This window comes from Carassius auratus, chromosome 14 (genome assembly GCF_003368295.1).
Source record: "Carassius auratus strain Wakin chromosome 14, ASM336829v1, whole genome shotgun sequence".
NCBI classification, from domain to species: domain Eukaryota; kingdom Metazoa; phylum Chordata; class Actinopteri; order Cypriniformes; family Cyprinidae; genus Carassius; species Carassius auratus.
In genome coordinates this window covers 20,080,106-20,103,594 of record NC_039256.1, presented here as the reverse complement: position 1 = coordinate 20,103,594, position 23,489 = coordinate 20,080,106, and the positions used below count along the sequence as shown (strand labels likewise).

At 38.0% G+C, this 23,489-nt stretch overlaps 1 protein-coding gene across 7 annotated transcripts in view; it reads right to left on the bottom strand.

The window, feature by feature from the left end:
- Positions 1–882: 882 nt before the first annotated feature.
- LOC113113959 (ATPase phospholipid transporting 11C (ATP11C blood group)) overlaps positions 883–23,489 on the bottom strand; it is a 57,365-nt gene continuing 34,758 nt past the window's right edge. For 2 of the 7 annotated variants that reach the window (XM_026280569.1, XM_026280562.1), the window contains 28 exons: positions 23,208–23,288; positions 22,534–22,641; positions 18,390–18,518; positions 17,910–17,998; positions 17,138–17,188; positions 16,715–16,779; positions 16,553–16,634; positions 15,883–16,033; positions 15,418–15,615; positions 14,924–15,094; positions 13,983–14,170; positions 13,830–13,901; positions 13,269–13,342; positions 12,678–12,781; positions 12,289–12,470; positions 11,934–12,200; positions 10,902–11,076; positions 9,014–9,116; positions 8,779–8,924; positions 8,614–8,673; positions 7,931–8,058; positions 7,718–7,853; positions 7,571–7,636; positions 7,386–7,489; positions 7,104–7,260; positions 3,625–3,733; positions 2,579–2,610; positions 883–1,671 (listed from right to left, as the gene is read on the bottom strand). In XM_026280569.1, the coding sequence (XP_026136354.1) occupies positions 3,629–3,733; positions 7,104–7,260; positions 7,386–7,489; positions 7,571–7,636; positions 7,718–7,853; positions 7,931–8,058; positions 8,614–8,673; positions 8,779–8,924; positions 9,014–9,116; positions 10,902–11,076; positions 11,934–12,200; positions 12,289–12,470; positions 12,678–12,781; positions 13,269–13,342; positions 13,830–13,901; positions 13,983–14,170; positions 14,924–15,094; positions 15,418–15,615; positions 15,883–16,033; positions 16,553–16,634; positions 16,715–16,779; positions 17,138–17,188; positions 17,910–17,998; positions 18,390–18,518; positions 22,534–22,641; positions 23,208–23,288 (3,192 nt within the window). In that variant the 3' untranslated portion in view covers positions 883–1,671; positions 2,579–2,610; positions 3,625–3,628. Of the gene's footprint in view, positions 1,672–2,578; positions 2,611–3,624; positions 5,487–7,103; positions 7,261–7,385; positions 7,490–7,570; positions 7,637–7,717; positions 7,854–7,930; positions 8,059–8,613; positions 8,674–8,778; positions 8,925–9,013; positions 9,117–10,901; positions 11,077–11,933; positions 12,201–12,288; positions 12,471–12,677; positions 12,782–13,268; positions 13,343–13,829; positions 13,902–13,982; positions 14,171–14,923; positions 15,095–15,417; positions 15,616–15,882; positions 16,034–16,552; positions 16,635–16,714; positions 16,780–17,137; positions 17,189–17,909; positions 17,999–18,389; positions 18,519–22,533; positions 22,642–23,207; positions 23,289–23,489 lie in introns of those variants that run through there. The other 5 variants (XR_003293658.1, XM_026280563.1, XM_026280567.1 and 2 more) reach the window with 5 other exon arrangements.

Sequence of the window (23,489 nt, the reverse complement as noted above, 5' to 3'; positions counted from 1 at the left end):
CTGAAGCAGGAATGGGGCATCTTTCATATGGCATTATTTTAGGAGATACATAACAAAAATGTGCCCGATTTGAGAACATGCCAGGTAGTGGCTCTTTTAACACCCTTTTTGGGCTACAAGCAGAAAGAAGTACGGAATAGATCATACATTTTAAAGGGAATCAGAGACTTCGGCTGCATTCACACCATATATTAAGAGAGGGTCTATAGGACTGATCTTTGATCAGAGAAAAAGCCCAGAGCTGCTGGTCTACAGGGTCTGGATATAAAAACCCAATCTGTTCAACAGCGGATTGCACAGGCTAAAAAAAATAAAATAAAAAAATCTGTTGGAACAAGCTGATGATGATTAAAGAAGAGAAAGAATTACCTCTGACAAAAATACAACATCTGTGAGAATAATTACAATGTACAATAAATATGTCAAATAGAAACACAAATAATTCAATTATAATCTAAAAAGTGTTTGAAATTATGGCACGTAGAAATGGAATGTATTCAGAAGTGAAGAAAGTAGAATGAAGATTACAAGCCGTCCAAACCACTAGAGGGCAGACATGACTTTCAATAAGCATCAGATCCAAAGCTACTATTTCATCAATCTAAGCTCCTAAACGATTCATAAACGATTCATTCAGTTTCCTCGAAAGTGAAAAGTGTGCACGTGAACGTGTGTTTTGGAGTACTGGCCTGGTATATAAAGCTGACACATTCAATATACATGTCATTAATGGCTCAACAGTGATTGGATGCTTAGCTCGGACTCACTCTGAAATATGCTACTAACTTTGCATTGAGAACCAATCCTAAAATATGTTGTAACAATGGATAATTCATCCTCGAGGAAAAACTGAAGAGAGCCGTCCTCAAGTCCCTCTCTATCTTTTTTTTTTTTTGGCATCAAGCAACATTTTCCACACTTTTTTTTTTTCACTAGTACAATTTGTAACCCAACTGTAAACTGATCCCCGTTTCAACAAAGAGTAACATCGAAGGACTTTGACAATACATTATAAGAAGAAAATCTGAAATTGATTTTCATTTTCTCACACACACGTATGCATACATACAGAGTTGTTGGGTTCCGAGGGATATCCCAGAACTCCATGTGGTTGAACAAACAGCAAGTTGTTGAAAGGCAGCTTTTATACCCATAGGGTCAGGACCCGCAGTGCAGCATCTTAGAGAGAGCTCACATTTAGGGATCTCGAACAGCTACATATCACAAAACTCTAAACTACGATTTGGGATTGTGATCACAACTTTCTACCTACAAAGTATGGAGAGTGGCATTTATGGGACTTTTTTGGGTCGGGCATGCAAGAGAACCAATAAGGATGTTGGTACATTCTGTAGCAGTCGAGCGCTACTGACCACTTAGCCAGAGACACATTCATCCCGGTAGGGATGTATGGCAGTAGGGCAGGGCTGAAAACAGTGTGAAAACATAGTTCTTGTGGAATCGTGCTGGAATGGAAGGCTTTAGTATAAGATGTAACAGAAAAGCTGTTTAAATTGGTTCCATTGTCATGTTTCATTTAAACAGGCAGGAAGAAGTGCAGCAACCCTGGCAGGTGTGAGGGTCCGGTCAGAAGTCTTAACCCAAGGCTGTCCATGGCCATCAGTAGAGCTCGTTCAGATGCTTGTAGGAGAGAGGTGTGACAGCAGCCATCTGCGGTGTACAAAAACATCACCACACAAAACTCTTTAGCACACGTGTAGACATGTATTTAACGGCTGAATAGGAAAGACATGATTAGCAACAGTTAGTAACACCCGTTTTTAAATGCAGCTCTTATTTGATTGATTAATCAAAAATAACCACATAAACCCAGATAAATCAGTACACAACACCAACCCTAAAACAAATCAATCTCATATGCACCAAAGAACCATCCTAATCAGAGGAGGATCTGGTGGTCAGGAATGATTCACTTCTGGTTTAAGAAATGTTCTGGATTTCAAGTACTCAACGTCAGACATGCTGTCACTCACTACAATTGATACCTGCCGATTTGGGCTTTTAATAAAACTGGGCCGTCTAGAAAGGAGAAGGAAGGAGAAACATTTTCTGAAATCTGTGCTACATAGCGAGAGAAAAGGGGGTGTGGCATTCCCTTTTGACAAAAACTTAAACACCTGTAATTCACTTTTTATTTAGCTACCTCCTCTCTGCTGACCAGACAGTCCATAGGTAGAAATACAAAACTGCAGATGTTTAATGTGTAGATTTACAATACAAAGCCTGTTAAAAATCTGTAAACTTATCCTTTAATTTGGACATTTCTCCATTTTTAGAGTAAAAGAGAAATAATCAGAAGTAATTGTAAGAAAAATACATTTCATGTAAACAATGTTTATAAACATAAGCAACTATGAATGGATTTATATTTTCCTTTCAAAATGTGTTATCTCTGCTATTAGAAAGTCAAAATTGTCCAATGAATTGTCAGATGTACTTTTTGGCTACACCTTACCGATGTAATTCATTTGGGTGAATTTGTTGGTAAAAGCAGATGTTCAAGAATGAACTTTTGTTGAACCCAGAACATTCCTTTTGATCACATTGAGCACTTTACCTGTATGTGTCAGTCGAGGAATCCTCTGACCGCTGAGAAGAACAGAAAGCAAGTTTAATTCTGGTGATTACCTCCTATCTACAGCCTCACAAAAAAGGAATTACAACCGTCACAAACTGACCCCAGAAGCTTTTGGCATAGATAAACATGCAAAACTAGCATAGCAGCATGCAGAATGCAAAGCATTAATGCAGGGAAACAACCGCTGAAACCAAAATAATGTCATACAAAGGTTAGATAGCCATTAGGCAGGTTAAACGACTTCCATTATCACAAAACAAACACACACAAAAAAGATTCCAAATTACAGACACAACAACTACCACACCACACAAAATACCCAGTAGAGCAAAATACACAAAACCAACCACACATTCATGCTGTCATTCACACACTAATAAACCCAGATGATATTAACCTGAAGAACATGACAGAGGACTGGTTTAGTCAGTTAATAAGGACCAAATCACAGGTTACATGAGGAGCACATGCATGACATAATGAGGGGCGGAGCTTCACCCGGCAGGCTGAAAGGATCATTAAATATTCACCAAATCATTATTTTCGATTCCTTACTGTCAACAGTATGGCATTGTGGACTATTATTTTAGTACTTAAATACTTTTTGTGTAAAGGTCCAACACAAGGGTTACAGAAAAAACATCCAATAGAGAAAACAAATTTCCAGACATATTTTTTTATTGCAAAATTCCTGGTAACATATGACATTACATAATCACGAAGATTATGTAGAGTCACAGACTTTTAAATCTTTATGGATACAATATTTTTGCAATACCAAGCGCTAAAAAAGTGAGAGGGAGTTGAGCTGCGGTGTGTCTATTTTGTAAATGTCTTTTCAGCCAACCGATGTGAGTTCATCCTGAGGTAGGGAAAATTTCAACAGAAGAATTAATATCATCCCACAGAGGGGGCCGCCTGAACCCAAGGGGAGGAACTGCACAGACTAAGAGACAAATCCATTGTGGACGACTAGCGTAAGGCACTCGATTGGGGCTCTGATTAGAAAGTCTGGGGTCTTGTACCTGTTTATATGACAGGATTGGACTCGTCTGAAAAGGTTCTCATGAGCAGGGGTCTGGCTGAAGACTGAGAGGACTGGTTGCCCCCAACATTCGACTGACTTGGCTTTTTCTAAAAAGGGTGGGAGGGGGGTGAAAGACACTTAGGACAAGATGCCTCAGACAGACAGCTAGACACACACACACACCCACCCGAACACAAAACTGCTATACAGTACATCCTTCTTCAAAAAGAAGACAAAACACTGAAAAATATTTACAATTATGAGATTTCATATTTGAAGCCATGTTAATACGTTTTTAATTTCCATATAGATCATCCTTCATGGTAGAAATGATAATGGCCATTTTTTTCAAACATAATCCTATTCAGTTGTACTAGATTATAAATATGACCACACAAAAAAAGTCAGCCAACACTCAAACGATATGAACCCATGAAAACCACTGATTTCACATAATGATTCCAGTTTTTTTAATGATTTAATTAACACTTCTTTCAGTACTTTTGGGGGAAAAAAGTGCCAAATAAATGATTCTAACTTCTCTACCATTCCAAAGTCTGGGCTCAGTAAAAAAAAAAAAAAAATTCAATACTTTTATCAAGAAGTGACAGTAAATGCCCTTATGTCACAAAATATTTTTTATTTCAAATAAATGCTGCTTTTGGATTTCCTATTCATCGATGATGATAACAATGGCTTGTTGCTCATCAAATGAGAAAATTAGAATAATTTCTGAAGGATCATGTGACACTGAAGACAAACACTGATGAAAAACTATCATCTACTATCATCAAAGGAATAAACTATTTTAAAATATGCTACAATAGAAAACTATTGTAAGATTTTTTAAATGATACTGTTTTGCATCAAATAAATCCAGTCTTTGTGGGCATTAGACACTTCTTACAAAAAAACACTGAAAAATCTTACCAATCTGAAACTTACTGATTTCTGTGATACTGTAAATCACATATTTAATACAAAATTTAGGTAAAATTGTAATCATAACCCAGAGAGATAAGTGTAGACTAATGAGTTTGACTCTCAAAGCCATTCTATAGTACCCTATTTGGGACCTAATTTAAAATAATAAAGATATAATAATAATTATTATTATTATTAATCCCATTATGACGTTTTTGTTTAATCATGAAAATATGCTAATTACTGTATTGTCTTTTAAAGTTACACATCAAATTACTTAAACTGTCCAAACTAAAAATGTCCCTTTCTTTTTGTGCAATCCCCAATTCTAACATGACAAACACTCTCTCTCACATACACACAAAACCACATTCTGAATCAAGCAGCACTGATGCATCCAGAAGGTCATTGGTTTGGGTGAGGAGCGGTGCAGGCTGGGCCGAGCACGCATGCAGGAAACCCGTATGTGTTTGTGTGCCGCATTCTCCTGGCTGGGCATGCAGAGACAGCAAGCACCGGGAACAGACAGCTGAAAGATTCCCCATCATACCCTGCAGCCCTTACAGATGCACACTGAGGACCACCCACCACCACGGCTCACAATGCCTCAAGACTAAAAAAAAGCTACTGTGGTACATATTTTGACTGACAATCCGAACCAAGCACCCATGACAAACATGTTTGTACCAGAGTAGAACAACCTAGCTAGCGAACAGCCCCTCACAAAGAAGGAGCAGAGACAAACAGGTGGAGAGACAGCAGGCAGGACACTGAAGATACAGGCAGGCAACCCAAAGGAGCAAGGACAGTGAGACAAAAAGCAGAAACGGAGCAGGCAGAGAGACCTCAGTCACTCCAGGAAAAGCTGTGAGTGCTAGCAGTCTGCGACAGCATGAAGATAGTGGATGTTCCAGAGGAGGGAAGCCGTCGTTTCATCTATGGCACAGCACACAGGTGAGCAAGAGACCAAAGAGGACAGGAGAAGGTCAAGGGAATGAAAAAGTGGGAATAAAGTTAAGGAATAGAGAAACAAGAGTAAATATTATATAGCTTCAGTAACCAGAAACCTTCAGTATGTGCTGTTTGATTCAGCAGAATGTTGCGCAGCTCAGAATAAATGAGGGACTGGGCTTTCTTTGAGTTAGAAACAAACAACATTTTCTAATGGAAACTACATGGCACACAAATCATGCAAGATATTTATGGTCTCTAGAATAAATATTAAACTATCAGTAATATATATATATATATTTTTAAACTGTAGTGTAGGACTGAATGTAAATTCTGAATGAATCAGATTCACTTGTATCTATAATAAAATTTACATTAACAAACCTATGACCACATTCTAAATTAAAGCATATAGTTGTTTAATTTTCATAATTATGTATGAGTAATTATGTGTAGATTATAATTTTTTTTCTCCTACAAACTGGTGATATAATTTCTACACACAAGTTATTATTTGACATATTACAAGTTACATTGGTCAATAAAGGCCATGTTTTCAATGGAGTTCATTAGACTATAAATTCTACATTTATTATTAAGGTTTACAACTGAATAAATGACAAAACTACACAAACAATTAATTAAAACATGACCATACATTCTATTTTCTCTCCACTGGTGGTTTTTATTGACATGTGGCATACTTGGAAAGGTCGCAGCACCTACCTGTGAGGAGGCAGGGGGCAGATTGGCACCGTATGTTCATCTCTGGCCTTAAAGGCTGCTTAACTAGTGTTACCAACAACATAGACTGCCTACAGTGTGTGCTTACAGCCTCTGAATTATTCAAATGATTGGAGAGCTCTAATTATAGTTTATTGATTCTAACTGTGTTACATGTTACCTGGTTGGGTAGCCACTCACAGCAGCACAGGGTGATGGAAGTATTTGTGCTTGACTAATGGAATAAAGAGCGAAAGACCGGAAAAAAACTACAGGAGTCAAGGAGAGGACATCGAAGAAGAGTGATCGTAACGATTAGACTGATTGACTTCCAGTCTGTTTGACCAATCACAACAATCCAAACTATTCAGAGCCTTAAAACAAGGCAAGATTTCTGTTAGGAAAAAAGTCAATAATGTAATTCATGAGAGTGAGGGGGAAGTAAAGAAAACAGATGTAACCGATAGTATAAGAAAAAAAAGTTTAAGGTGTTAAAAGGTTAAAAAAAAAGGTAAAATCTGGCCGATATGAATAAACCAAAGACAGGGAGGTAATGCTGGGTTCAAAGAAAAATTTTACTCTGCGTCCAAACCAGGTGTGACGTGATAATGCAACAAGTAATAAAAGCTATCGCTCTTTCATGTAAATCAGTTTTTGTGCAAACCTGTCACTCAGACTGGTCCCAAAATCCTGCTTCACATAAAAGTACAACATGAAATATCTTTTTATTGGATGTGACTGTCACATCACGCCTGGTTAGGACACGGTGGAAGATGAAAGAAGAACAGAAGAGGAAGTAAATCAGGGGGAATAACAGAGAATCGGATGGATATGGTAGAAAAAAAGAGTTCAAAAAGGAAAAGGGAGGGAGCGGTATACCTGTCGTGAATGGGGGCCTCTTGGCTTGCGAAGGACCACCAAAAGGATCTCTGGCAGCAGACTGAGGAGGATGAGGATGATGATAACCAGCCAGGCAGACACTGAACTCAGCATGTTGGCAAACACAAAGTACAAACGCTGCTGCTTCAAAAACGGCCTAGGAAAGATAGAGACCGTCATTATACAATAAAAGTTGACTGGAAATGATCAACAGTGGAGCTGCAGCACAAAAAATCCCCAGTGGATGATTTCTGTTTCATGCCGACTTTAACATTTGCTCACCATATGATGCCGCCCCAGAAGAAACTGAAGAAAACATAGAAAGCCAAAGAGCCCCATATCACAAAATGGTTGATCCACGTCCAGTGTCGTGTGTCCAGTGCCAGCTGAGAGAGGGAAAACATCAGTCTCTGACAAATGAAGATCTGAGTTGCTTTTTATAGTTATAGACCAACCAAGCCACCAACCTTCAATGTAACAGTAAAAACAAGGACGGTAAAAACAATTGTTCCATAAGACCAATTTCCAAAGACCTGAAAAAGAAAGGAGCAAAATCAAATGCAATCCCAATTTTTTTATTCACAGGCATATTAAAAAGCACAACTATCTCTAACCTGCCCATTATCCTGTAAGGCTGGATTGCTGAACAAGAAACGGACACCAAAGAAGAACAGAAGACCCTGAAAAATTCCTAAAACGGTCCAGTAGAGGAAGGGGCGCCAGCGTAACATGGCATTGTTGGCTATTTCTCTGTAAGAACACAGTGTGTATCAGCAACAGCATGGTACAAATGAAATAAGCAGAAGAGCTGCAGTGCAGAGTGTTACCTGTAGAGGGCGGCGTTGTCCAGCAGAATCTCGATGTCTATGTGCTGTTCCAGCAGGCTGTAGGCCAGAATGGGCATGGAGGTGAAGCAGATGTTGTACATCGTCAGATAGGCTGCGTCGTACAGGGGCTGGGAAGGGGAACGAGGGAAAGGACGGGGCACCGGGGAGGTCAATACCACATTAATGAGATCACACATATGCACACAACAAAGAGAGGGAAACTGACTGTGTGGCTGCGTATGTAATGTTCACTAGATATATATATACACAAAACACATGCTGGAAAATGTGAGGTCAAGACCCAATTATATGGAATTACAGAGACTTCTGAGCTGCTAAGAGATTATTTATATATTTATATATATATATATATATATATATATATATATATATATATATATATATATATATATATATATATATATATATATATATATAAGATGGCAATAGCAGAGGAAAAATAAAGTTAGTTGAGTGCCAAGGCAAAATCTGCAAATAAGCACTAACCACTACACCAAAGCTAACTGAATTTTTTTTATTAGTTTGTGCTTGTAATATATATCAAATGAAAGAAGGGGGGAGAGAGAGAGAAATTCAGAGGAAAGTTGCAAAGGAAAGAGCAGAGGAGAGGGACCTGCTGGGACATAGTCTTCTAAAAAGCCCTTTATTTGTACATACTGTACCTGCTGAGAGCATCCACAGAAAAACTGGTACAGGAACTGAGGTAAGATGAAGCAAAGATTCTGCAGGAGAGAAGGAGAAAATGTTTCAGACTTCAAGAGGATTCACTAAAACGACTGCATTTATATTTACAGACTGAAACACGGTCCAATGGATGCCAGACATACCTTATAAAAGAAGTACTGGACGAGATGCGCAATGCGCACATAGTACAGATGCCCATGAGCCAGCAAAAGCTTCTTTAAGTGCTTGAGTTTAGGAATGGCGTAGTCACTGTTCCTCACAGCTTGACGGCCCTCCTTACCTTTAATACCTGAACACACAATAGCAACATTACACACCAAAAAAAGTATAGACAGATTCTTGTTATGGCAAAGCTGAATTTTCAGCTTCATAACTAACCAATGCCCACATGTGCCTCAAGGATCATGCTAACATCATTGGCCCCATCGCCAATGGAGAGAGTGATTGGGGAACCTTTGGAGTTCTTCACCATCTTCACTATCTAAATTGGATAAAAGAAAATTTTTAGCCTACTAATTCAAAGTATAAGTGCATGTTATTATAAGTAGAGCCCGACCGATATGGGTTTTTTGGGGGCCGATGCCGATATTAGGGAGTTTAAAAAAAAGGGCAGATACCGATATATCGGTCATTATTCTTTATGTGTAGGTTATATTATAATACAGTATAGTCAAAGGTTCAAAAACTTGCCCTTTGTCTGTCCAAACTTCTGACTGGTACTGTATATAGAAAACATTGTATAGCTTACATAAAAAAAATAACAATATATATATATATATATATATATAATATATATATATATATATATATATATATATATATATATATATATATATATATAATAAATATTATAACAAATATAGACCTATGTAGTGGAGGCAAGGTATTTAACAATAAACTTTAATAAACTTTATTATTCAAATGTGTGTGTATATATATATTATATATATATATATACACACACACACATATAAACACCATATTTTTGGATTATAAGTTGCACCTGAGTATAAGTCGCATCAGTCCAAAATTATGTCATGACAAGGAAAAAAACATTTATAAGTCGCACTGGGTTATAAGTCGCATTTATTTAAACCCAAGAACCAAGAGAAAACATTACCATCTACAGCCGCGAGAGGGCGCTCTATACTGCTCAGTGTAGACTACAGGAGCACTGAGCAGCATCTCTGGCAGAATAGAGCGCCCTCTCGCGACTTTAGATGGTAATGTTTTCTCTTGGTTCATTTCAAATTAATTTGGATAAATAAGTCGCACCTGACTATAAGTCGCAGGACCAGCCAAACTATGAAAAAAAGTGTGACTTATAGTCCAGAAAATATGGTACACACATTTGAATAATAAAGTTTACTACTAATGTAGCAAGCGAATATGATAAGCTCATTGTGAGAGTAAAATATGGGGACATTGTTGTTTATTTACTTAGCAATGAGTCTCTCCAACTAGGTGACAATGCAGCATTAAATCACCATTCAGAAGACTCAAAGCACAACCACACTGCCGTCTATTGGGCTTGAAAATCATTTGAACTTTGCGTCAGCGCATCATAAATAGAACGAGGCATCAGTCTACTGCATCCAGTGTAGACAACAGAACTTATTATAATGGTTCTACACCAGATGCGAGAGGTGCGGCGTGACAAAATACAATAGAATTCTATTGAATTTTGTCACCCCATGCGTTGTGATGTGACCGATGTGATAAGCATGAGTTCTGGGCCACAGCGCGGCTGGTATAAACACCAGCATAAACTGAATAGCCGCCATCAGCTCCGGTAGCCGTAACACAGGCTTTAATGCACCGCAGACGCGTGACATTATGCGCAGATCAGCTCTAGTCTCTAACGTCACTGATTCTGCTGTTAAAACTGAGCCATCCATTCATCATATCATTATGTAAAACTAAGAATAAGAGTCATAGTAATGTGACTATCAAGTAGAGGTGTGGGTGGGTGGTGGGCGGATAATTTGAAGCAGTGGACTCGGGTGAAGTTTGAGCTCATCCACGCATCTCTACACACTACACCGACCAGAATCGCCAGTAGCAAACAATGGAACACACTCTGATGGATAAACTAAGTTATTTCTAAGTAATCATTTAATCTGTGTTATACAGTATGTCCTGTAAAAAAATTAAAATAAAAAAAGATATATATCGGCTGCAGGTTCATATCGGCCGATAACATTGGCTAAATAACATATATCGGTCGGGCCCTAATTATAAGCACCATAAAATCTACAGGTGTGACCTGAGCTTTCTGTAGGGGGGCCATGCGGCAGCAGAGTACAGCAGTGCAGTTCTGGCAGATCTGCAGAAAGAGGCTCTTGTACTGACTGGCATCTGCCTCAAGCGGTGGGTTCATCAATAACGACAATGTCGCCCCATCTATGATGAAGCCGTAATCCTGATTTGCAGACCAGCTCCTGCAGGACAAAAATTACACTAAATTAGAGTTAATTGAATATACAGCAAAACTGTACTAGAGAGATATCAATATTACAATTCTGGCCAATATGATAAAACAATTATTTTCACGTTACGTCCAATACCTGATTAATGATTGTTATTAAAAGTATACAACTCTAAATATATAAAAAATAAAACACTTAAAATTAAATTCAAATCATCTCAAATGCTGCAAGTAAATTAAGACAGGGTATAAAAATAACAATTAAAAAATCTAAAGTACAAAACTGTATTTTAATTTTGAGATTTGCTAAAGTTGACATTAAACACTAATTCAAGTATTAATTATTAAAAAAAAAATTTTTAAGATTATCTTGAGCGTTAGGTGGTGCAAAGGTCATTTAAAATTATAAAAAGAGGAAATATGCATAAACAATTAAACATTTAATATTGACATATATATTTAAGATTGATACTGAAACTACACAATTTTGTCTAAATAAATATAAAATAAAACAAAGTTAAAATTAAACTAGGACATGACTTTTATATAATTTAGAGTATAAAAAGAATAAAAAAATATAATTTAATTTAAAGAATAAAAATGTATATTAATTTTGAGATTTGCTTAAGATGACGTTAAATAGTGCGACACAAAACCTAAGCAATTTCCTTTTATTTAAAAAAGGGAAATAAGCACAAAAAATAAAAAATGCAATATTGTGTACTACATCTTTTCCTTCTTCATTTATCAGCATCAGTTGAAATTAAACAAATATGTCAGTGTTGGATTTTTAACTTGTCTATGTAGTTTTATTACATTTCTAAACCGTATCAAACATTTACGACAAATCCAGAAGGTCAAGGGTCTGACCTGGTGACCCCAGCTTTGACAGGTGGGGCGTCCTGCACTGCTTTTCTATGGTATTCCTGTAGCAACTCATAAAGTTTCTCCTGACGCTTTAACCTCTCATCCTCCAGTGTCCGCACAGTCAGTTCCAATAGCTCTGTACCCCGCTGGAACAGACGACAAGCATAGCAGGTAGACTTTGCCGTCTCCATTTTGTCCCCTGTCAACACCCAAACCTTCATCCCAGCACCCTGCAAGGCCTCCATGGTCTCTGCTGCCTCCTCCTGAAGTCTGGAAAACAGGATGTTGAGACGTTAGGCTATTCAAAGTATTCCTTTGAGAAAACAACGTGGCATAAATACAAATTTGGGTCACCAACCGGTCCTCCACAGCGGTCGCTCCTATCAAACTCATGCCCGTCTCCACCTGGTTATACACGGCTATGAGTTTCTCCTCTCTGTCCTGGAGAGCCAGTCTAGCATCACTCAGTCCCTTGTCTGCCATGGCATATTCTTCAGCACTCAGCTGCTTAAAGGCCACACACAGTGTACGGTATCCCTCCTGGTGAGCGAAAGCACGCCATTAAGCAAAAATTTACTGACCTTTTCAATATTTAATGTCTCTACAGGATGTCTCTTTCAAGACAGAGATATAATGAAGGAGGTTTATGCTTCATTTCAGTATATCAAAGCAAATCAAACTGGTCATCTAATCCTTGGAAATTAAAGACACTGCAAGACATCATCATGCTGAAATCTATTATAGTACCGTTGCATTTCGCTCAACATGCATGCGGATCCTGTCCACCTCCTCTGGTTTGACTCTTGGGAAGATGGAGGAATCAGCTCCCTTACAGAAAAGCAACGTCTCCCCTAAATAAGCAGTAGAAGACAGAGTTGAGAGACATTAAGAGTCATCGTCTGCTAAACTCACAAGCACAAAGCTAAGATGTTCAGGGGGGATGATACTGTAAGTGGTTGCTGTGTTCTGAGTGGTTAGTGACTGTTAGTATAAATTATTCAATTTTTTACTTAGCAGCTATTCATTCTTAAGTGAAATACATAAAGGATTTTAACCTTAACCGAGAGACATGACCTAAAACAACAAATATACAAAATATTGTGTCAAAAAGAAATTAAATCTTAAGTATTGTAAAAAAAAAAAAAAAAAATCTAATCTGTACTTGGATCCCTAGTTTAATGCAAACCTATGACATTTTCCTTGCTTTATTCATCCAGGCAAATTGCTAAAAAGGTCAGGAAAGGTGTGGGGCGTGTTATTTGTATATTCAAATCTACAACCCTGATTATGAGCAATAGCAAAAGTCATAGCAAGCACCACTAATGATCTCCAGCTCACCTGATTTGGTCTGCACGATGACGCTCATTCTCCGTCTAACTGGGTCAAAGTTTAGGACATGGAGCAACTTGTACCTGAAATGTTAGATAAATCTTATAAGTGAAGTGAAGTGAAGTGACATTCAGCCAAGTATGGTGACCCATACTCAGAATTTGTGCTCTGCATTTAACCCATCCGAAATGCACACACACAGAGCAGTGAACACACACACACACACTGTGAGCACACACCCGGAGCAGTGGGCAGCCATTTATGCTGCGGCGCCCGGGGAGCAGTTGGGGGTTCGATGCCTTGCTCAAGGGCACCTAAGTCGTGGTATTGAAGGTGGAGACAGAGCTGTTCATGCACTCCCCCCACCCACAATTCCGTCCGGCCCGAGACTAGAACTCACAACCCTTCGATTGGGAGTCCAACCCTCTAACCATTAGGCCACGACTTCCCCATATAGACCCTTAACTGCTATAAAACGTTTTAAAAATTCTAAAAACTTTGTACTAATGTAGCATATTAAAAATTAACATTTTTCTTAATGAGTCTCTAATTTCAAGGGTCACAACTTACTCTTCTATATTATTTTCCCTGTTCTTTATCTTCATGCTCTTGCTCTCCAGACCAAGGAAGGTGAAGCCGTATCTGAAGAGGAGAGAAGTTATGCCTGTAAGTGCCAGCATGCGTTATTATCAGACCACAATAAATAAAATATCATTATCTTACTTCATGGCTCCTTTGACCAGTGCGATCTCATCAGGAGAGGATGCGATGAAGCCTCTTTCCTCCTCCAGCTGGGGCAGGATCCCATCGATCCCGTCAACTTGGTCTGTAAGTGCTTCTTTCGATCCAGGCTCCTTCACCTGCACCGTGTGACACAGACACAAGGCCCGCAGGAACAACTCCTCTTTCTCCTGATAGATGGAAATCAAGAGGCATAAATGAATGATACTTTTTCTTATGAACACATCCATATTTGTGAGAATTAGTGTTGTTAATCGAGAAAAAAAAAAAAAACATGAACATTAAATAAAATTACATTTAAATATTGGATAAACTATTTGAAATGTTGCATTTGCAGCTAACTGAAAAAAAGGTTTAGAACGAAAATACTTAAATAAAAAAAAAAAAAAACTAATAGAAAAATAAAAATGACTAATTGACAAAATTTTTACAGTTAGTTTTCATTTAATTTGTTATATATAATGTAATAACATTATATTATTTATTATAATAGCATTATTTTATATATAATATAATAACTTTTTTATATAAAGGTAGTCATCAAAATTGGTACACAAAAGTGAAATTCCAGTGGTATCAGTATTGATTACTAACATTTTGCTATTATGACAACCCTAGTATACAGATCATGTGCACTACACACTGACAAGGGCCCTCACTAAAGAAGTGATCTCAAAGGACTGCCCGTTCATGATGAATATGAGAATAAAAAAAAAAGAAGTAAACATAACTTTAATCCTTTGTAGACTGCCAACACAAACCTTAGACATTTACTGCCATTGTGTTTATATCAGAGCCTCAGAGGATTTATAATTCAAGAGGTCTGCAGTCAGTTTACATATTGAGGTACACATCCAACAACACAATCCGTAAATGTAAAATCAATCTGAGGTCCTTGGGGTTTCAGAATGAGTGTAACTCACCTGCCCAGCCTTCTGATGCAGTTTATTCATAACCCCGTCGGTCATAGTGAAGCCGTCCACCTCGCTCTGGGTGTCTCTGTGTTTGTACTGGAAGCCATCTATACAGCACTCGATGAACTCCATGTTGTTCTGGGTCAGTGTGCCCGTTTTGTCTGTGAATACATATTCCACCTGCAGGGCACAGACAAATGTTGACCTTAACGACTATTAAACCCAGGCAATAAAGCGCATTCTCAAATTAACAGATTCTGAGGATAAGAACGGACAATTAATTTGCGACAAAACCAGTCTGCTTGCATGAATCAGTTTAACGAAGCATGGCCTGTAATTTAGAGTAATCATCTGCATAACCAGCCAAGGGTGATCTATGACCTCACTACCCACGGAAGAGCCAGGGACAGCTCAGATTATATTCATGGCATGCTCGACTTCCTAAATCATCTGAAACACATTTTATTCTACATATGAAAACAAATAGCTAAAGAGTGTCTTACCTGGCCAAGCTCCTCATTGAGGTCTGAAGTGTTGACAAGCGCGCCTTCTTCGATTTCAGAGTCAAAGAAGTCTTTATCCCAAGTGATAAAAAAAGAGCCCAGGAATTTCTGCATCTCCACGGTTACGTACATGGACACGGGGATTATAAAGTTGAAGAGGACCATGAAGGAGAGGAAGTCTGTAAACATCTTCAAATACTGAAACAAAGACAGAACACCTGCATTCAGTCTCTTCAGAGACACAATATCACGGCTGGAACAGCAAAGGTTAAACATAAAGCTAATCCACGATTATGATTTATTAAGTGTGATCTGTGTAAGAGCTGACCATAGCCACCTGAGACCAGATTAGCTCATAATTTATATTAATTGCATCAAGAATGACTGATGATATAGGAGGAGTTGCTAATTGATTCATGTAATCATGTTCAAATCGGTCAGATGTGAAATCCACAGACTATTTACCATATTAGTGTCTTTCTCCTTCTGAGTTTTCTGGTTGTACCAGGGCTCATCCTGACCTTCTTTGCTCTGCCACACATACTTTAGTGTAGTACACACAACAGCTTTACTGATGAGGATACATAGATACACCAACAGAAAGGCATTGATGGATCTGCAAAGAAGAGAAAACATACATATGATCATATGTGCTTAATAATGTTATGTACATATAAAACCATATAAAACACGCCAAAATAAGATGCTAAGAAAACTTTTAGTTCACAACAACACTAAAGTTTCCCTGATTCATTTATTATTTTTAGTTTATTATTAATAATAATAATAATAATTATCATCATCATTACACTATTTTATTTGAATAATTATTATTTTACTTCATATTACTAATATATATTCAAATAAATACATTTAAATTAAATAAATACAATTTCTGGCACTAAGATATTATAGATGATTATATATTAGTTATACTATATGAACTTTGGCAGACGTTATTCATTTAATTGAATTCTGATTCACTCGATTTGCTATTGATTCAGGAATATTATTATGGAGAGACAATATTTTTACACACAGGTCAATATTGGTATTTGCAATCAATGTAATTAACTCATCATATAATTACATTGCTAATAATCCAAAAACGTATATTTACAAGACACTCGCTTACTTTTCAACAGCTGATCGCTTCTGAGATTTGCCCTGGTAGTTCAGCGCCATCTTCGTCTCCATGCCCGTGTATACTGCAACACCTTTAAATGCAAAAGCAATTTGTAAAAATGTAATTCCACATCATCAAATATTCATCTAATTACAAGGTGCCAAGGCCTACCATAAATCTTTTTGGTGTTTTTCAATGTAGCACCTTTTAGGAGAAGGTTCTCTGGGCCCAAAGATCTAAATTAAACCATAAAAACAAACAATTATGTCAATAAAAACGCATCCTGGCATCCAAACACATTTTAAAGTGGCTCCTAATGAGCAGCATTGCTGAAATGATGTAGGCCGGTTTGACCTGGCCCACTCTCATGAAGGACACAGCGTAGAGACTCATAAAAACCTTTCAAACTGCCCAGTGACAATTGGAAGAACGTGCAGGGCTTGAGAAGCTGCCAGGCTGGCTTTACTTGAATGCTGCTATGGCGTATGGGTCGATGGAATAATGATCAGAGGCTAATTCAATGTGCAAAGACAGAGCTGAAGAGATACTGTGGGATATAGTGGGTCAATGGGAACAGACCAAAGACGGTCTCACCTTACTGCTGGCTCCTGCTCCGCCTTGTAAATGTGCATTCGACCCACAAACCTGTAATAGAGCAAACAGGCTCCAGTCAAGCATGTACACGCTCATATATGTTCTCTCAACCACAAACACACACAGAATGAATGCAGTGACGCCCCAGAAATGTAACCAGAGTAACTGATAAGTTCAAAAAGAACAGATGTCATCATACACATGCATTAGCGTTTCGTTCCTTTAATATAGACTCCTTCCCCATTAAAGAGGCTTGATGATAATATCTGTATTCTAGTTCAGTACACTATGCAAATGAGCCTTGTACGAAATGAACCAATTACAAGGAAGATGCTCATTGGTGATGACCCAACAGTCTGGCATATTGGCAACAGCCCTTTGAAGTTTTTTTTTTATAGACTGAATTTTAGCAGGCGACATCTGGTGCTCTAGAAATCAGAAATGCAAATGTTCTCCTGCCTAAAGAGGCTTTAATGAGACGTGCTTAGCGATAGGGGGCGCTGCTGAGTTAAACTGCTATTTCAGTTGGAAGGCCAAGGACTGCCTCTATAAACTTGCAAATTGTGTTTGTTTCATAATCTGTTTGTACTTATACTCAAACAGAAAGGATAGATAGTGTCTTCCATGGAATCACACTATTAGCTGTTGATCTGAAATCAAACATCCTACAGAGAACAGCTGAGCAGAAACTGGAGTTAACATTTAAGAACATTTCATGAGGCAGCGAAAGGGATTTGGGTTAAGTGATTGTTTGTACTAGGGGAGTTCATACTTGTAAAGGTCAGGCTGGGGTTGTTCACACTCGATGGTGGCAGTGAGAGCCTGCAGGTCCTTCTCTGTGTCTTGCACTGTGTAGTGTGTCTGTGGGAAAGACAGGCAAATTAGTCTTCCAGGTCACGTTGTACACACAAATACAGAAGGATGGAAGTGGGAGAAAGACAAGGAGCAGAAGAATGATTATGACAAGATCGGGGCCACCTATTTAAAGACTTTATATGTGTGTATATATATATAAGACTTTATATATATATACACACGCACACGCACACACACACACACACACACACACACACACACACACACACACACACACACACACACACACATACATACATATATATATATATATATACATATATATATACATACATACATACATACATACATACATATATGTATGTATCTCATTATATATTTGTGATTAAAAGAAAAAACGCAGAAATTATAAAGAGACTTGAATGCATAAGCTCACTTTGTGGTTGGATTCTCCATCCAAGCTGGCTGTGGTGACAAAACAAGTACCATCTTCTCGACTGGATTCCAACAGAATCAGGTCACAGGGAAAGGTCTCGTCCTCCACCACCTCAACCACATCACCCACCTGACCAGAAGCACATTGACATTAACACAAGACCACAGGTCAATGCTTCACAACTGCTGGGTCACAGGTCTGTTCAGATTCAAAATACGATCCTAAGTGCAAATATTGTAATAAAAATATACCATTTTAAAATAATATATAATGGAAATGTTAAAAACTTAAGGTAAAATGAAAATACATCCACATGTGTCTCTTTTTTTTTTTTTTAATAGCTTCTGTTGTTTTTATAAAATTGTCACCTTCTTTAAAACGTCATTAATGAGTACATGTATAATTATTTATAGTGATGATCAAATAAAAATTTTTTTAGACATTTATTCAGGGCCTGAATTTCATTTTTGAAAATTAATCCCTCTTTTTTTTTCTTCCATTTTTCTATTTTTGAGTGACAGGAAACACTAGTATTAGAGTGCGCTACTAATGTTAGCGTTAATTTAGTTCGCTGCTGGTAAAGGAGGGTGAAAGAATTGTCCCAATTCATGTTTCGGCGTACAAAGCTGAAGTGTGCCGTCATTTGGGCATTTGTGGTTAAATGTATAATACGTATAAAATGTATTTATATATATATGGGATATAGGGATGTAACGGTACGTATATTGGTACCGGACCGTTTCGGTACAGGGCTTTCGGCGTGCACCGAATGACCAAATGCAATATTTTGTGTGCGGAACATAGGTACATTTTCGTGTTTCCACACGAACATATTAAATGACTTCCGCATTCAGCAAAAATCCCACCCTGCAGCTGATTCTAAAGTTTTCATTGGTCATGTCAATATGTCAATCACTGTACAGATTGCCCTACACCAGTGGTTTTCAACCCGCGGCCCGCACAAATTAAAATGCGGCCCACCAAATGCTGAACACAATAATAAAAAAAAACTTTCAGTTTTACAATTAATTTTATTTTTAACATTAATAAAAAAAGTAGGCTACTAATTAATATAAATTATAGCCTAATGTTTTTATGTGAAATTATTTTGTTTTTCATATCTTATTTTCAGACATGAGCAGACTTAACATAACATTACGCATTTAATGAACAGGCTGAAAAAAAGCGCGCAGTTTGGCAGAATTCAATTCAAATAGTCATCAACAGCCATTAGTTCAGGTAAAATCGAGCAACAGAAATGACAGATTTGTTTTTAAGGGAGAAAAAAAGAAATGTGGAGAATGCCAGCGAATGAACACATACAAACAAGAATAGTCGCAGTATAAATAGTGAAGGAGGATTTTCGGTTTTGCCCCGCAACTCACTTGAAGAAGTTCAGGCAAATTGAAACACCATATACTACGTAGCAATCATCCTTACCTGAAGAAATGTGGCAAAACATCTCTGGAGAGAACCTCATATTATAAAATTCGAAAGTGCTTTCCATATTTTGGATCATAGGCTACATTTGTGAACGCACATTTTCTGCAATGTCGCGCATCAAGTCATGCTCCCGTGCGCGTCTTACAGACTGCATCTTAAAGTCTCTTATACTTTCTGCGTGCTATGGACAGCTAGGTAGGCGTGACGTAAAAATCATCCTCGGAGAGTGTGTGCCGAGGCTCTGAGCAGACGACGGCGCAGAGAGGTGCATGTGGTCAGTAGGCTTCAAAAGCACAACTGCACATGTGCAGGCAGTGTTAAGAAACCCATTGCTACTCGAACCTGTGCAATCCTTCAATAAAAGAATAATAATTCTGGGTAATTGTTTGTTCACATGTTTGTTGCAGAGCGGACCATCAGCGTATGCTTTCGGAAGTATAAATGGAAGAGGTCCATGTCCGCGCTGGCCGAATTTCACAAAATTGGTCAGCTCCTGACAGCATCAGGTGTTTTATTTATGGGGAGTAGAATTATTTATTTATTTCAATGAATGTAATCGATTAGATATCATAATATTTAGGCTATAATATTATAAATCAGGTTGTTTCTTATTGGTGACGTAATATGTAAATTATATGAGTGCGGCCCGCGAGTCTTGCACTTGGACCACAGTGCGGCCCGCTGGAAAAAAAGGTTGAGAACCACTGCCCTACACCAACACTGATCTCTAAACCTACCCGTCATTACTGTAACCTTAACCAATGAAATCGACTGCAGCGCGTGATTTCTGCTGAACTGGTTTGAATAAAAAATAAGAAAAAAACCACACACCGCACGCTGTACACCAACATACAAGACATGCTTTAGCCCAGCCTCTCGCTATATGGCCATAGACTGTAAAAGGGTCATGACCAATGCAGACAAGTCCATAGATAGTATGGACAAGCTGGAGCTTGAAGAGTCACTCATATCTTTAAGGTCTCCGGTCATAGTTATTTATTTATATTTTTCATTATATTTTATTATTATTTTTATTATTTATCGTAAATATATATATATATATATATATATATATATATATATATATATATATATATATATATATATATATATATATATTTATATACCCATTACTCATACTGCACAAAAATTGGTTCAATAATGTTGAATGTTACAGGGACTGATTATTGCAAATGCAGATCCCACTGTGTTCTCAATTTTTACTTATTTATTTATTGCTAAGGTTTGCATATGGTGGTGCGTTCTTAGTGACAGCTTTCCTTACAGTATATACTATTCCTAAAATAAGAAATATCCCAATATATTGCCTTGCTTACAGTATCGCAATGTATCGCAACATATCGTATCGCAACCCCTGTATCGTGAATACACAGCCCTAGTTATTACAAACATAGAATATATATATACTAACATGATAGAAACAGTCAGCTCTACCACCTTTTCTTTTGCATTTAAAGCTTTATTACAAGCAATTCTGGATTACATAAAGAACTTTAAGAACTTTCAAATCATTGCCTTATCTAAAAGTGCTCTTCTCCTTTAAACCTAGCCAAAAAAAAACATAGCCTATGTGTTGGCTGTGAAACACAGTGGACTTTAATTATATTCATTAATGGTGTAATAATTACATTTTTGTGTCAAAGCATGCTCATATTTACCACAAACAATGCGCCGTTACTTTAATTCAGTGCATGCTGTGCAGCAAAAATAGACTCAGTGTGGAAACAATCTCTGCACTGCTGCAGACGCACCGCTCCTAAACGCACTGCCAGACTGCAACAGTGTATGCAGTGTGAACACTTTAATCCATTAACATGAGTGCGGAAAAAATATGCACCACATACAGACTGCAAACAAAGTAATGTGAACCTGGCATTATTATGTGTGTGCGCTGCAAGTATGCATGAGAGAAAGGTCTTCAGGAAAACATGTGAGCGTTGAATGGTTTAAACACTGGCAAGAATTAAAAAGGAAAAAATGCAATTTATAAACTTTAGTGACGATGCGACACTGTCTCGATAGTACAAGTGACAATTCCTGTGTCACTGTGCAGCTTTCTTAGATTGCGAAAGTGATGTGATTTGAAGCCATTTGCATTTTGAGAGAAAGAGAGCGCGCTGTGATTCACTCACGCTGTTTGTGAAGCATTATAATTGTTTCACCCATGCCGGACAGAGGCTGAGACGGTGCTACTGCATGTCATGCCAAACCTCTAACGACAGGCACGTCATCAGCTTGAGATTGGTTTTATGAGATCTGCCTTTTTAGAAACCGCCGATCAATTATCCCAAAGTGATTATCGGCTGATTGTGATCAGTAGCCGATCAATCAAGGCACCCCTAATTTTGTAACATTATAAATGCCTTTGGTGTTACTTCTAATCAGTTTAATGCATCTATGCTGAAAAAAAATGTATGATAAAAATGGTTACAAAAGTGGTTATCAGCTACAACACAAAAACTGTATTGGTAAACTCTTCCAAACATCTGTGACACAAACTGTTTCACAGTGTACAACACATTTGTTCCATTCCATATACAGCAAGGAAACACTCCTAGCTGTGAATGCCGCTAGTGGGCACATTTTTTGTCCACGTGTAAAGTACAACAGCTTGCCACACCCAGCTCTCACAGAGCTTGTATATGAGAGACTTGTAGAGGGTGCAGCAACTGAAAGGTACCTTGATCTTCTCACTCTCCTTCTTCACCGACCGGTCGTCCTCTAACACCGTTACCAGGTACTTATTCACCTCGTTGTCTGCTTTATGCCTCAGACAGTCCTCATAACCCTGAGGAGAGACACGGAGAATATGAACAAACAGTACGCATATGTGTGAAAACTGCAGAAGGTCAAATGAGGACTGAGACAGTCTAACACATCATCTCACATGCAAAAATAAAACAATTCTCTGAGAACTTCCATCACATACAGCAGGCCTGTGTGAATAATGGAAACCGTGCGAATGAGCTGAGGGAGTTGAGTCATTTGAAGTCAAAGTGGGCTGGGGTCGCACGGTCCCCCGGACTCTTATTTCAAAGCCCAATTAGGAACTGAGCCCCTCTCAGTGTGAGGCCACAGATATCTGGAAGGAAGTCCACCTTCCATTGTGCTTTACAAAAAAGCTGATCCTAAAACAACACATCTAAAGCTGCGAGAGGACAACTGTGTTGTGACAAGCCCCCGGTTCATTTGTTTTGTCTGTGAGAGACGGACTCAGAGGTCAGGGCGGACTCTCGGTAAGGGGTCGGCATTATTTAAACAGTGACACATGGCTATAAAACATCAAGTGATTTAGTGATATCTAAAGAGTTACACAGAGAGACAGGAGCATATTCAGTACATAACACAACCAACCTGTTTGATGGCCGTCACTGTGATGACAAAAAACAGAGGTAAACCACTGGTCACGGGGCTGGTCGGGGTATCAACAATCACCTATAAAAAGAGGCACATGCATGTATTATTAACAAAGCCGAATAAGAGAATCACTTTTTTTTAAAGTGTGTGTGGGGGGGTTGGGTGATTCATCCTAAAATTGCATTTATTTTAGATTTAAAATCCTGCCATTCGCATACTTCTCCATTATCTTACATTATATTTGTCCCAAATCTTCACCCTAGGTTGTAAAAAAAAAAT